The sequence below is a fragment of the Brachyhypopomus gauderio genome, chromosome 10 (assembly GCF_052324685.1).
Source record: "Brachyhypopomus gauderio isolate BG-103 chromosome 10, BGAUD_0.2, whole genome shotgun sequence".
NCBI classification, from domain to species: Eukaryota; Metazoa; Chordata; class Actinopteri; order Gymnotiformes; family Hypopomidae; genus Brachyhypopomus; species Brachyhypopomus gauderio.
In genome coordinates, this window is record NC_135220.1 from 14,580,310 (window position 1) to 14,594,072 (window position 13,763).

The 13,763-nt window shown below is 42.9% G+C and overlaps 1 protein-coding gene and 1 long non-coding RNA gene across 3 annotated transcripts; one reads left to right on the forward strand and one right to left on the reverse strand.

The window, feature by feature from the left end:
* Nucleotides 1-3,203: 3,203 nt before the first annotated feature.
* Nucleotides 3,204-5,774, reverse strand: LOC143525630 (uncharacterized). The gene is made up of 3 exons (XR_013133704.1): nucleotides 5,689-5,774; nucleotides 5,542-5,597; nucleotides 3,204-5,457 (listed from the first exon to the last, which is right to left on the reverse strand). It is a non-coding gene; the product is annotated as an uncharacterized LOC143525630 (long non-coding RNA).
* A 4,651-nt stretch (nucleotides 5,775-10,425) lies between these two features.
* On the forward strand, nucleotides 10,426-13,011 carry LOC143525631 (uncharacterized). Of its 2 annotated transcripts, none has more exons than XM_077019807.1 (3): nucleotides 10,426-10,561; nucleotides 10,651-10,706; nucleotides 10,855-13,011. In XM_077019807.1, exons 1-3 carry the CDS (start codon nucleotides 10,542-10,544, stop codon nucleotides 12,648-12,650), a joined length of 1,872 nt encoding a protein of 623 aa, XP_076875922.1. In that variant the 5' UTR covers nucleotides 10,426-10,541; the 3' UTR covers nucleotides 12,651-13,011. The 2 variants fall into 2 exon arrangements, with proteins under 2 accessions (XP_076875922.1, XP_076875923.1); XM_077019808.1 differs by having other exon boundaries at nucleotides 10,858-13,011.
* Nucleotides 13,012-13,763: the final 752 nt, after the last annotated feature.

Consider the following 13,763-nt stretch of genomic DNA (forward strand, 5'->3'; position numbering starts at 1 on the left):
GCATCAGTCTGTGCTCAAAGACTAGCATTGATCTGTACTTTAGGAATACAAGCGGTCATTATGGCTGTAGCCTTTACGTGCCCCCTCCTTGCCAGAGGGCTGGCTGGAGGTCACATGAGAACCCCAAATCTGGAATTGGGCAGTCTGTCCTGAAGGGTGGTATGGGCCAGAGGACTGGCCTTTGTGCATATCCTGGGAATGTGGGTGTCCAGGAAACCTGTGCCTTTGACGTGCATCATCCCCATCAATGTGGTAGCCAGTGGAGGGGACACCAGAACCCCACATCTCAGATTGAGGAAATTGTTCCAACGGGTGATATGGGCCAGAGGGGTGGCCTTTGTGCATATAGTGGGAATATGGACGTCCAGGAAACCTGTGCCTTTTATGGCCATCATCTGCATCAAACTGATAGCTCTTGGTGGGCACACCAGAATCCCACATCTCAGAATGGGGGCTAGATTGCTGCCATTTGCTTGCAACCCAAGGAGGGTGCCTCCGGCTGCTTTGTCGAGGATCCTTGGCAGAATCCACACCAAAGCTCTCACTAGCCAGAGAAGATTGGCTCAATGCTGTCTGGGGTAGAAAGTGTGGGGGTTTACTTAGCGGCCTACGGCATAAAGGATAGGGACGTTGTGTGCCTTGATGTTGAGTATGGGACGGACCATGATAGTGGTGATGTGTTGACTGGCTTGAAGATGGAAGCCTGTAGCCTCCCTGATAGCTTGGACCAGACTGGACCTTCTCCCTGGGTACCCATGCACCAGTGTAAGGCCTCAGGAAGCCTTGAGCTCTGGATACAGAGTCCAAGTCAACAGAAGAACCCTGGTGCAACTGCCCTTGCTCAAAAAGGCTACTGGACAACTCAGTGGTTTCTAGTGCAACACTAGGTTCAGAGCTCCATGCATCAAATGAAAATGTCCTCTAGCCCCCTTGATGTCATGCCATCATCTCTTTTAAAAAATATATTTAATTGTATTTGCTCAAGTATTGTAAAATTGATTAATTACTCTCTTGGCTCCGGTTCTGTACCTCTCTGCTTCAAAACATCTGTTGTCCGTCCTCTGTTAAAAAAGCCTAATTTGGACTCTTCTCTGTCTGAAAACTATAGACCTATCTCCAAACTTCCATTTATATCAAAGATCATTGAGAAGGTTGTAGCAGAATAACTCGACCGCTTTTTGGGGGAAAATAATTTTATGGACATTTTTCAGTCTGGATTTTGCAAATTGCATTCTACAGAAACTGCTTTATTAAAGGTTCAAGTGATGGCAGCTGACTCAGGAAACTTTACTGTGTTATTGGACTTAACCTCTGCATTCGAAACTGTAGATCACTGTTCTTATCAATAGATTGAGAGATGTGTTTGGTATTTCTGGCTCTGTGCTAAACTGGTTCATCTTTTACTTATCTGAAAGGTCTTTTACTGTTCCTATGAATCATGTTTATTCTGATGTTGCACCACTGTCCTGTGGGGTACCCCAAGGTTCAGTTTTGGGCCCAGTCCTCTTTTTATTGTACCTCTAGTATACATTTAAAAATGTTACAGTAACATGTCATATCATCTGTATGCTGATGACATTCAGCTGTACTGTTCCTTTAGAGCCTCTGAATTCTACAAATTGTCTGATCTCGTTAATTGCTTGTCACAAGTTAAAGTATGGCTGAACAACAACTACCTACAGTTAAATGCAAACAAGACTGAAACTCTTATTGTTGCTCTTGATGATAAAATCCCTGAAATCAAGCAGCATCTTACTTTTTTAACTCCTTCAGTAAAAAAATAGTCTCAGAAATTTGGGTGTTGTTTTTGATAGTTCCTTGTCATTTGACACCCATTGTATAACTTTAGTTCGTTTAGTTTTAGTTAGTTTAGTTTTATCATTTATGGAATATTTCAAAACTGAGGTCTTTTGTATCACAGAATGAACTAGTGTTCACGCATTTATTTCTTCTCATTTAGATTACTGTAACAGTCTTTTTATATATCTTAATAAATGCTCCTTGGCTCGGCTTCAGTCTGTTCAAGTCCCATAAGACAGCCCATATTACACCTGTTCTGGCCTCTCTGCACTAGTTACCTGTGCACTCAAGGAGTCATTTAAAATTTTTGGTTTTAATCTTCCGAGCGCTTCATGGTCAGGCCCCCAAATATTAATTAGATCTTTTGAAGCCTCTCTGTCCATCCAGGACTTTGAGGTATTCAAATCAAATGCTGCTGGCTGTACCTCAAACCCATTATAAAACTCGTGGAGACAAAGCTTTTCAGGTGGTGGCTCCAAAGCTCTGGAACGCTCTACCACTGTCCATTCACTGCTCTGATTCCTCTGACTTAACATCTTAAGACATTTTTATTTAGGCAGGCTTTTTTAAAGTGCTATTCATTGTGTTTTAATTGTTGTATAATCTGTGACTTATTCTTAGTTATGTTTGTTTAGCACTTTGTGATGATTGTGAAAGGTGCTATATAAATAAAGTTTACTTACATTCATGCCTGGTGGAGTTACTGCTACCCTTCCCTCAATAGGGGTAAAGGGGTTATTACTTAAATACATGGGGAGCACAGAATCAACAGGCAGGCTACAACTGAATGACTGCTTTGTTTTCACCCAAAAGGTGTTCACATACATAAATACAAGGCTGAGAGAAAACAATACATTTCTATATACTTAAGTATAAGAATTCCCACTACATTTCCCTCCTTTTTGTCCTTTATGGACAAATTTCAACAATCACAGACCACTCCATTCTAGGTTTAGTCATTCACCTCAATAGTAATTTTTTTTACAACACTATCAAAATGTTAAGACAATACATGCTTACAGAACATCTATAGGAACTAATGATTTTCCATTACAGGAATTTGAGTACGTTGTAAACTATTGCACTTCAGCATGCAGAGGTATTCAAATCTGGTCCTGGATTTTGTAAGCCTTGTAGTTGATTAAATGATTGCGAATCATACCATATCTACTTCTAAATATACTTCATTACTTGAAGTACACACACCATACCTCTGAAACAGACAGCCACTTTTTGTAATTGTATAATGGAAAATAAGTTTATAAATTGCAAGTCTTTCATATCTAAAGTTTCTTTGCATAACCATAGTGGACAGAATGTACACTTACCAGGATTATGTACACATTTGGCTAATGCTCCCCTAGTCACTTCAAAATGAACAGTAAAAACTTTAAGCAGACAGCAAATTTTACAAGCACATTTTATTGGAGAAAATTAGATTGGGCAAACCACAGAAGAATAGATAACCTGTTCAACATGACACATCAAGAAAGCCTTAATGCTTAACCGTCTAGTTCTGGTTAAGGGTTTGCATTGACAGCTGTATAAACAGACAAGCCACGAGTAGCTGTAGATTTTTGAACTTGAGCATCTGGCATCTGGGACTGGGCAAGTTGCAGTTAAGATTCTGGGCTCATCTTCCATGCAACTACACCCTGCGAATACTGGAGGTTCATAACTGCTTTTGTGGAGCATCTCTAGCAGGCTCTTAGTTAGTAGAGGTAACATCCAATGGACGGCATGTTCTTGTACCCCGAAAACCCAGAGATCTGCAATGACTGCTACTTGTTTGGCTGGTTGAGCTCAAGCCAGCATCAGCATTCTGCATTGGTGACTGACTTAGTGACTGCCATCTGCTTGCAACATGGGAATCCGCCTTTCCATAGAATTTGCTTTGTTGCACAACATCCCTGGCAGGCTGCATCTGGGAGGCAGCACTCTGTACTGCAAGCAGATTTTGGAAAGATGGCTGCTGTTTGACATTTGCCTGTGAATACGGAGGTACAAAGTAGCTGCTGCTTGTTTTGAGAGCATTCCAGCCAGATTGTTGGCTGGAAGTAAAGTCAGAACTTGCTTTGAAACCCTGCACCTGAGTCTGGGCAGGCAGGTTAGATGGATAGCATGTGCTTGCACCCTGAGAACCCACAGGTCTACAGGGCCTTCTTGTTTGGAGTGGATCCCTCTCAGGTAGTTGGTTGGTTGAGGTCAAACCAGGATCAGCACTACGCAGTGGAGTTTTGGTAGACTGGTGGCTTAGTGCCTGCCATCTATTTGCAACATGGAAAGGCAGTTTGACATGGGAGTTGCTTTGTTGTACAGCATCCTGCATCTGGGTTGCAGCAGTTGGCACTGCATGCTGGTTTTTAATAGAAAGCTGCTCCATGCCCATAAACTTAGAAAATGGATCTCCATAGTAGCTGTTGCTCATTTTGGAAGGATCCCAGACAAGAGGTTGGATGGTTGAGGTCAAACCAGGATCAGCACTATCAACTGGGGTTTTGGTAGACTGGTGGCTTAGTGTCTGCCATGTATTTGCAATATGGAAAGGCAGTTTGCCATGAGAGTTGCTTTGTTGCACAGTATCTACAGCAGGTTGTTTGCTGGTGGAGGTGAAGCCAGGACTTGCACTGAAATGCTGCACCTGGGTCTGAACAGGCTGTTTGGGGCTAGCAGAGTGGCATGTGATTGCACCCTGTGAACCCACAGGTCTACAGTCCCTTGTTTGGTGTGGATCCCCATCAGGTAGTTGGCTTGTTGAGGTCAAACCAGGATGAGCACTTAGTGCTGGGGACAGGGCAGTCTGGTGGCTTAATGTCTGCCATTGACTTACTGCCTGAAGAGGGAGGGCCTCATGGAAGCCTCCTTTCTGTGCAGGATCACTGGCAAGCGTTAGACCAGAACTTTGTTTAACCAGGGGAGGCAAATCCAGTTGACTTGAGCTTTGGTCAGCAGGTTGTGACACAGGCCAGTGGGAACTCTGGTACAGAGCAAAGCTGCCTTGGTGAGGAGTTTTCACCAATACAGCATCTGCAGTCCGTGTTTGGGACATTGGCAAGTTGGGGGTAACTTTGAGGGTGGCCTCTTGTGGGTAGTCTTGAGGGTCCTGGGATAAAGCACAACTAGAAGGCTGATGCATTGACGGTTCCGAGGGAGCCGACTGCACAGATTCCTTCTGCACCCATCCACCAGTATACAAACCTGGGAATCCTTGAGCACTGGATGCAGAGTCCAAGCTGCCAGAAGGCCCTTGGTACAACTGCTTTTGCTGAAAGAGGCTACTGGACAGCTTGGGGAGGTCTTGTGCAACACTGGGTACAGATCTCCATGTTTCACTGTAAGAGGAACCTAGCAACTGGGGTTTGGATACAACTCCAGGAAGCACCTTGCCACTTTGAAAAACAGATTGGTAATAGCTCTCAGAGTCACATTGAGATTGTGGTGAATCCTTTTGACTGCTGGGAGCACAATGTGGCTGAACAGGTGCAGTTCCACTGGGTTTTAAGCTTTGGTGAGGGACAACAACTCTACTTTGTGTGGATACAACACCAGAAATGGAGTCCTTCATCTCTGCCAAATAAGGAGGATAATAGGCTTTTTTGGGCTGAGCCACAGAAGCGGATGTACTGCGCCATTGGTGTGCAGGTAGATTATGCCACACTTTTAGGGAACAAAAACAAAATATCTTTCAGATACTGAACTTAAATTAAAAGTCTCTGTAGTGCAATTTGAGAAGCAGCCTACCTGCAAGTCCCTCTGCATCCTTCACTAATAATATTACAGCAAAAAACAACCAAGACCTAAAAGACAAAAGAGCATTTACACATGAAAACAACCCATCATCAAGCTAATAAAAGGAAGACATTATCAAAAGCAAAGTATTAGCAATACCTTCTATGCAGCATCATGGCTTGAAATGGCCCACCACCCAGAGCAACACTTCATACAACATCTCATTCAGACATGCATTCCTTTTAAGCCTCTCATTAAAGTTAGCTGATAAGAATCACCTGTTCAAACTCTTTTCAACTGTTGGCTAACCAATTATAGGAACCAACCTGTGAACAGAGAACAAAAGATCATTTGCATTTTTAAACATTAATATTGGTGTATCAAAGGCCACATTTTATTGTACAGGCATTTTTTATTGTTTCTTTGTCACATGGATAAAGTTGACTGCCAATTGTTTTCCTCTTGTTATTGTCTTTATTTGTGGATTGTTTTAATTAAACAAATAATTTATAGCTAATCTTCATTTTCAATTAGATTTTTTAAAGGTGTTATTTCTGTTACACTTTTTTATATACGTTTGTTTGAAACATTCTGTACTATTGAGCTACTTTTTTGGTTGTTAAAGTTTCCGAAAATAATTATAGAGCCTAGAAACTTTTTAATATAGTTACCTGTTTCTCAAAAATTGTGGACACGTTTGTTAAAAATGACAGTCAATCATGGAGATCCATAAACTCTACAGTTTAATATATTTCACATACTGTCCAGACCACAAACATTCAAATAAAATAAACATTTTTAGACTGAACCAATATATTATAATGTATAATGTTCTTAACAGTATAATGTTAAGAAGATCATGTCATCTTTTGCAAAAAAGTGCAAGAATGGAAAGACCACCTGGGAAAGAATGACATTTGGTTCAACATTACTGGCCACAGACCAAAGGGACCATCTAGACTGACAGTCAAGACCTCATCAAAGTTTAAATTTCTTGGATCCCTGATCAACTCTGATGGTGACACACTCCACGATGATTCAATGCCACATGAATGAAGCGGTAATGAGTTACCGGTGATTACTGATGAGAAAATACTTATCCACCTCCCAGCTAAGATCTGAAGCTTCAAACCAGTAACGCTCTGTGGTTTAGTGTTGGCCCTCCTCTTCAAAACGAGCAGGTACTCTATGGGATGGAGAAAATGGATCATGGATGATAGTAGATACACAGGCATCTGACACAATTTAATTTATTTTAATAAATGACCATATCCTTTCCTTCATCCAATGTCCTTCTCAGAAGGTCTGAGTTTTGTTTTTAATTAGTTTTTTTTAACTAACATAGTAATTGCTTAGGCTACACTGAATGCCTTTATTTGTAATACATACATATACAAACAAACAATACAGTAAAATGCTACTTCACTGGTAGGAAGGTTCAGAGCACAGGGTCAACTGTTTCACAGCACTTCTGGAGCTGAGAGCATTAAATGTCTTGTTATATAGACCAAAATCAGCTACAAAGCAAAGATGGCAGTTGGTATTCTAATTGAAAGACCAAAATCCAGGTTGCTACTGTCCAGTTATGTGTGGAGTTCTGTGGCTGATTTATATGTATGTTTTGAATAAATTGTGCAAGATAAATAAGAAAACAATGCAGGAAATAATACAGTTTCAGGACGAGCAGCCTCTGGACCATGGTTTATAGTTATCCCATGGGAACTGTAAAAAAAAAAATTAAAGAGCTATTGAGAATATCAGTCCATATTATATTGAATTTTAATTCCAATTCTGTGTTTGAAAGATGTATACCTGAAACATCTGCAATACATCAAACAAATTTGATTCTAGGTTCTATAATTATTTTCAGATATGTAATCAAGATGTGTGAAAAGAATAAAAACATAGACAATGTATAACATAATATCACTACTAACATTTGGATGATAAAGGTAAAAAAAGGTAATGTTAATGTTTAACATCACCAACTACTTTTGAGTGTGCCTATATTTGGTCAGACAACAGCAGAAAATAATTTGAACAGGTGATTCTTATCAGGTAAATTATTAGAGCAGGGGTGACCAATACGTCGATCGTGATCTACCGGTCGATCGTGAAGGAAGTGTGGGAGTGTGGGTAGATCGCATGACATTAAAAAGTAGTTGATGAATGATAGGCTATCGTCCATCTGTAAGTAGGTAGATCATTTTGACTTGGTCATTTTATAAGTAGCTCACCAGTTGAAAAGTTGTGGGCACCCCTGTATTAGAGGCTTAAAGGGAATGCAGGTAGGCAGAGAAAATATGTTGGTCTGTGGTTCTTAAGGAGCAAAGGAAGGGCTGTATGAAGTTGTGTTCTGGAGTATCCCATCTATAGCCATGATGTGGAGGCACAGAAGGTATCCATGTGGCAGGGGTCACACCAGTCTGGCCCCTATCGCCCTTGGAAACAGTCTCCTCAATCCCAGATGTGGGGTTCTGGTGTCCCCTCCACTGGCTACCACGTTGATGGGGATGATGCATGAAAAAGGCACTGGTTTCCTGGACGGCCACATTCCCAGGATATGCACAAAGGCCAGCAGCCTGGCCCATACCGCCCTCCAGGACAGACTGCCCATTCCCAGGTTTGAGGTTCTCATGTGCCCTCCAGCCATCCCTCTGGCAAGGAGGGGGCACGTAAAGGCTACAGCCATTATGACCGCTTGTATTCCTAAGGTACCAATCAATGCTAGTCTTTGAGCACATCTTGAGCATCTGGCATCAGTCTGAAGATGCTCCTCCTGAATCTCGTACTGTAATGCTCAACCAATGAGGCCCTGCAAGTCAAACCTCATCCATCTGTTATGAATTGCCCAAAGGGCTTTTCAGCAGCTACTCCATTGGGTGGGACCAGGATTATGTAACTTAAGTGATCCTTCTCATTCTGATTTTTGAGATTTAAATAAAACAAATTACAGTATTGCTGTCTCTGATTCAGTTCTACTTGCATTAAAACTGGTTGAAAAGGCACAACATCCAAGTGAAGGGTCGGCAACCACCTGGTTTTGCAATGTGGTGAATGCATGGGCAGTAACATACCATGTCGCACAGCCACTCTGGTCAGAACCAGGCTTCTTTAATGGGGTGGGCATTTGGGGTGAACTGAAGGGTCTTTGTGGGTGCAATATGTGAACCTTTTACCTGCTAGTGTTTTCAAAATGGTCAGTTTAGATGCCCTTACAACTGCAAGGATATTGGTGTGAACAAATGCTCGTTCTAAACCGGCCCAGCTCATGTGTACAAAATGAACCTGTCTGTCTGCTTAGGAAAGTATAGATCATGTATTTAAATTGGTCCTGGATTTCCAGGATCTACACCATCTTCTCCCACCCAGTACCTAGGAATTGGATGTGATGAAGTGGCCAACCACTTATGGTTACCAGATATCATAACTGGGTTTTCCATCCACCAGGTTTTTGTGAATTTTGAAAATGCACATGTGTGCACAACTTGATTAGAAAAAGGCCAAAATTTGAACATGATGCCCAATGTGAAGTAATGCCACACTTTCAAATCGCATTTAAATTCCAGGTCAGTTATTAATCAAGCTTAAAATTATTTGATGGGGGAATCTGTTCTGTGTAATCTAGACATTAAAGTACAACACCCAACTAAAATCAGTTCAGTGACTGAATCAATTCCCATACCAGTCTGCAAACAGCTGGACATTTTCCATCACCCTTAAATGATGAGACATCATTCCAACTTGTGAGTGGGTGTGCACTATCCGGGCTAATTGAACTGAATTAATCATATTTATTCATCTAAACAAGTTTACCCAATTCAGGGTCATTAAGCCTATACAGACAAGACACAAGGCAGGAGTCAACTGTGGACAGACCATCTTACACACACACACAGTGCTAACCAAAATACCACCCACCCACTACATTTATCTATCCTACTTAACATATCAATTAATTGATGTTCTTAATAATAGAATCAATCATTCTCAATCATTCCAGCAATTGATAAATGATTAGATTAATTCAACTTGATGCAATGTCTAAAAAAAAAAAGTTGCCCCGATACCACAACCAATATTGTTAAACTATTGCACTTTCTCCTAAATGTTTTATACAGTCAAAACAAGATATGTTGTAAATGTCAATTACACTACAGTCAAAAACAACAAAGAAAATGTAGACCAAGTGAAAGTAATACAAGTGTGTTTCATGCCTGACAATAACTACACTACATAGCTGTTCACATTATGACATCACATTTGGGTTCCATGAACACGTTCATAAAAACAATGAACAGGCAAAGCGTCTAGAATGGCAGGGCTTAACATATCACCAAGTAAATGATCCAACATGGCTTGGCATGGTACCTACATGGATCTCTGGCTATGATATCATGATGCCACATTCCATTACAGCTGCTGTCAACCCAGATAAATATCAAAAAATGATTATAGGTTCGAGAATTATTTCCAACTATTTAATCAAGATGTGCAAAAAGAAAAAAATATATAGAAATGTATAACATAATATCACTACTAACATTTGGATGATAAAGGTAGAAGAGGACACTTAATTGAATTAAAAGTTCCACAAACAAATGAAAAACACAGAGGGAAGTAAAATTTGCACTCAACTCCACCCATGTGATAATCATACAAATGAACAAACCAAAAACCCCCAAATGGAATTGCATGTAAATAATAAATCTACAATAAATGGAACCTGTGGTACCAAACTTTATTACTGATAATGTTTTAACATCAGCAACTACTTTTGAGTGTCCTGTCAGTTATTCATTGGTTCCAATCATTCTCACTATTCACTCATTGGTTCCTATAATTGGTCAGAAAATGGCAGAAAATAATTTGAACAGGTGATTCTTATCAGGTAAATTATTAGAGGCTTAAAGGGAATGCAGGTACGCAGCAGAAATATGTTGGTCTGTGGTTCTTAAGGAGCAAAGGAAGGGCTGTATGAAGTTGTGTTCTGGAGTATCCCATCTATAGCCATGATGTGGAGGCACAGAAGGTATCCATGTGGCAGGGGTCACTTGTTGTGTTTACTTGTTTAAATTGGACAGTGGATTAATTGTGTGTAAATGCTCTTTTGCCTTTTAGGTATTGGTTACTTCTCAGTGCAGTATTGCTGATGAAGGATGCAGCGGGTCAAGACGGTAAGTTAGATTAGACTATGCACATTGATGCTTTGTGCTTGCTCAAAGTTTTTAAAAAAGTAATTTTTTCCTTGTTTCCATTCAACCCCTGGCCCTCTTCCCAAATGTGGAATAAAAAAAAAAACTGCTCCTCATCGGTATGGTGTAGTAGCATGGGATTCTGTGGCTCAGCCTGTAAAAGCCTACAGGCTTCATCGGCGGCCAGAGGTGGAAGATTTTAGTTCGAGTGTCGTAGCCATGGAGACTAGCTCTGTGGTCTCTGACCAAGATGTGAAATTCAGTGAGGTTGATGTTCAGTCAAACTGGGCTTCTGGCAGTCAACAAGGTTCCTCAGAGGTTCTAATTGAACGTGAATCTGCAGGCCCTTACCGGTCTGTTGTCCATCGTGACCAGAAGTTTCCTGGAGCTGTATCTGAAACCCAGCTGCTGGCTTCCTCTTCCGTTGATGCATGGAGCTCTGAACCTAGTGTTGCACTAGAAACCACCGAGTTGTCCAGTAGCCTTTTTAAACAAGGGCAGTTGCACCAGGGTTCTTCTGTCGGCTTGGACTCTGTATCCAGAGCTCAAGGCTTCCAGAGGCCGTACACTGGTTCATGGGTGCAAAAGGAAACCGTCCAGTCTGGTCCTAGCCACAGGGTTCCATCCTCAGGCCAGACAACACGCCCCCCTTATCGTGGTCCATCCCATCATCATCCTCGAGGCCCACAACGTGGCCTTCCTTTACACAGCAGGCCGTTAAGTAAGACGGACCCAGGTTTTGTACCTCAGACGAAATTGAGCCTCTCTTCTCTGGCTAGTGAAAGCCTCGGTGTGGGTCCAGCCAGGGATCCTCAACGAAGCGACAGGTGGCCCCCTACTTTGGTAGCAACCAAATGGCAGCCATCTAACCCCCAATCTGAGATGTGGGGTTCTGGTGTCCCCTCCACTGGCTACGACGTTGATGGGGATGATGCACAAAAAAGGCACGGGTTTCCTGGACGCCCACATTCCCAGGATATGCACAAAGGCCAGCACTCCGGCCCCTACCGCCCTTGGCAACAATCCCAGAGGTGGGGTTCTGGTGTCCCCTCCACTGGCTACGACGTTGATGGGGATGATGCACGAAAATGGCACGGGTTTCCTGGACGCCCACATTCCCAGGATATGCACAAAGGCAAGCACTCTGGCCCTTACAGCCCTTGGGAACAATCCCAGAGGTGGGGTTCTGGTGTCCCCTCCACTGGCTACGACGTTGATGGGGATGATGCACGAAAAAGGCACGGGTTTCCTGGACGCCCACATTCCCAGGATATGCACAAAGGCAAGCACTCTGGCCCTTACAGCCCTTGGGAACAATCCCAGAGGTGGGGTTCTGGTGTCCCCTCCACTGGCTACGACGTTGATGGGGATGATGCACGAAAAAGGCACGGGTTTCCTGGACGCCCACATTCCCAGGATATGCACAAAGGCCAGCACTCCGGCCCTTACCGCCCTTGGGAACAATCCCAGAGGTGGGGTTCTGGTGTCCCCTCCACTGGCTACGACGTTGATGGGGATGATGCACGAAAATGGCAAGGGTTTCCTGGACGCCCACATGCCCAGGATATGCACAAAGGCCAGCACTCCGGCCCCTACCGCCCTTGGGAACAATCCCAGAGGTGGGGTTCTGGTGTCCCCTCCACTGGCTACGACGTTGATGGGGATGATGCACGAAAAAGGCACGGGTTTCCTGGACGCCCACATTCCCAGGATATGCACAAAGGCCAGCACTCCGGCCCCTACCGCCCTTGGGAACAATCCCAGAGGTGGGGTTCTGGTGTCCCCTCCACTGGCTACGACGTTGATGGGGATGATGCACGAAAAAGGCACTGGTTTCCTGGACGCCCACATGCCCAGGATATGCTCAAAGGCCAGTCCTCTGGCCCATACCGCCCTCCAGGACAGACTGCCCAATCCCAGGTTTGAGGTTCTCATGTGCCCTCCAGCCATCCCTCTGGCAAGGAGGGGGCACGTAAAGGCTACAGCCATTATGACCGCTTGTATTCCTAAGGTACCGATCAATGCTAGTCTTTGAGCACATCAGACTGATGCCAGATGCTCAAGAAGATGCTCCTCCTGAATCTCGTACTGTAATGCTCAACCAATGAGGCCCTGCAAGTCAAACCTCATCCATCTGTTATGAATTGCTCAAAGGACTTTTCAGCAGCTACTCCATTGGGTGGGACCAGGATTATGTAACTTGAGGGTTTGATGCAGTCTTGAGATGCTGGATGGAGTGATCCTTCTCGTTCTGATTTTTGTGATTTAAATAAAACAAATTACAGTATTGCTGTCTCTGATTCAGTTCTATTTGCATTCAAACTGGTTGAAAAGGCACAACATCCAAGTGAAGGGTCGGTAACCACCTGGTTTTGCAATGTGGTGAATGCATGGGCAGTAACATACCATGTTGCACAGCCACTCTGGTCAGAACCAGGCTTCTTTATTGGGGGGTACATTTGGGGTGAACCGGGGGGTTTTTGTGGGTGCAATATATGAACATTTTACCTGCTAGTGTTTTTAAAATGGTCAGTTTCGCTGACCTTACAACTGCAAGGATATTGACGTGAACAAATGCTCGGACTAAACCGGCCCAGTTCAAATCTACAAAATAAACCTGTCTGCTTAGGAAGGTATAGATCATGTATTTAAATTGGTCCTGGATTTCCAGGTTTTACACCTTCTCCCACCCAGTACCTAGGAATTGGATCTGATGACGTGGCCAACCACTTATGGTTACCATCTATCATAACTGGTTTTTCCAGCCACCAGCTTTTTGTGAATTTTGAAAATGCACATGTGTGCACAACTTGATTAGAAAAAGGCCAAAATTTGAACATGATGCCCAATGTGAAGTAATGCCACACTTTCAAATCGCATTTCAATTCCAGGTCCGTTATGAATCAAGCTAAAAATATTTGATGGGAGAATCTGTTCTGTGTAATCTAGATATTGAATTGCAACACCCAACTAAAATCAGTTAAGTGACAATTCCCATACCAGTCTGCAAACAACTGGACATTTTCCATCACTCTTATG

Bases quoted from the DNA above. Each gene is read 5' to 3' on its own strand.
- LOC143525631 (XM_077019807.1), top strand. From the start codon at position 10,542: ATGATGTGGAGGCACAGAAG. The intron at 10,562-10,650 runs GTATCCATGTGG...TTTGCCTTTTAG, and splicing joins ATGATGTGGAGGCACAGAAG to GTATTGGTTACTTCTCAGTG. The intron at 10,707-10,854 runs GTAAGTTAGATT...GGTATGGTGTAG, and splicing joins GGATGCAGCGGGTCAAGACG to TAGCATGGGATTCTGTGGCT.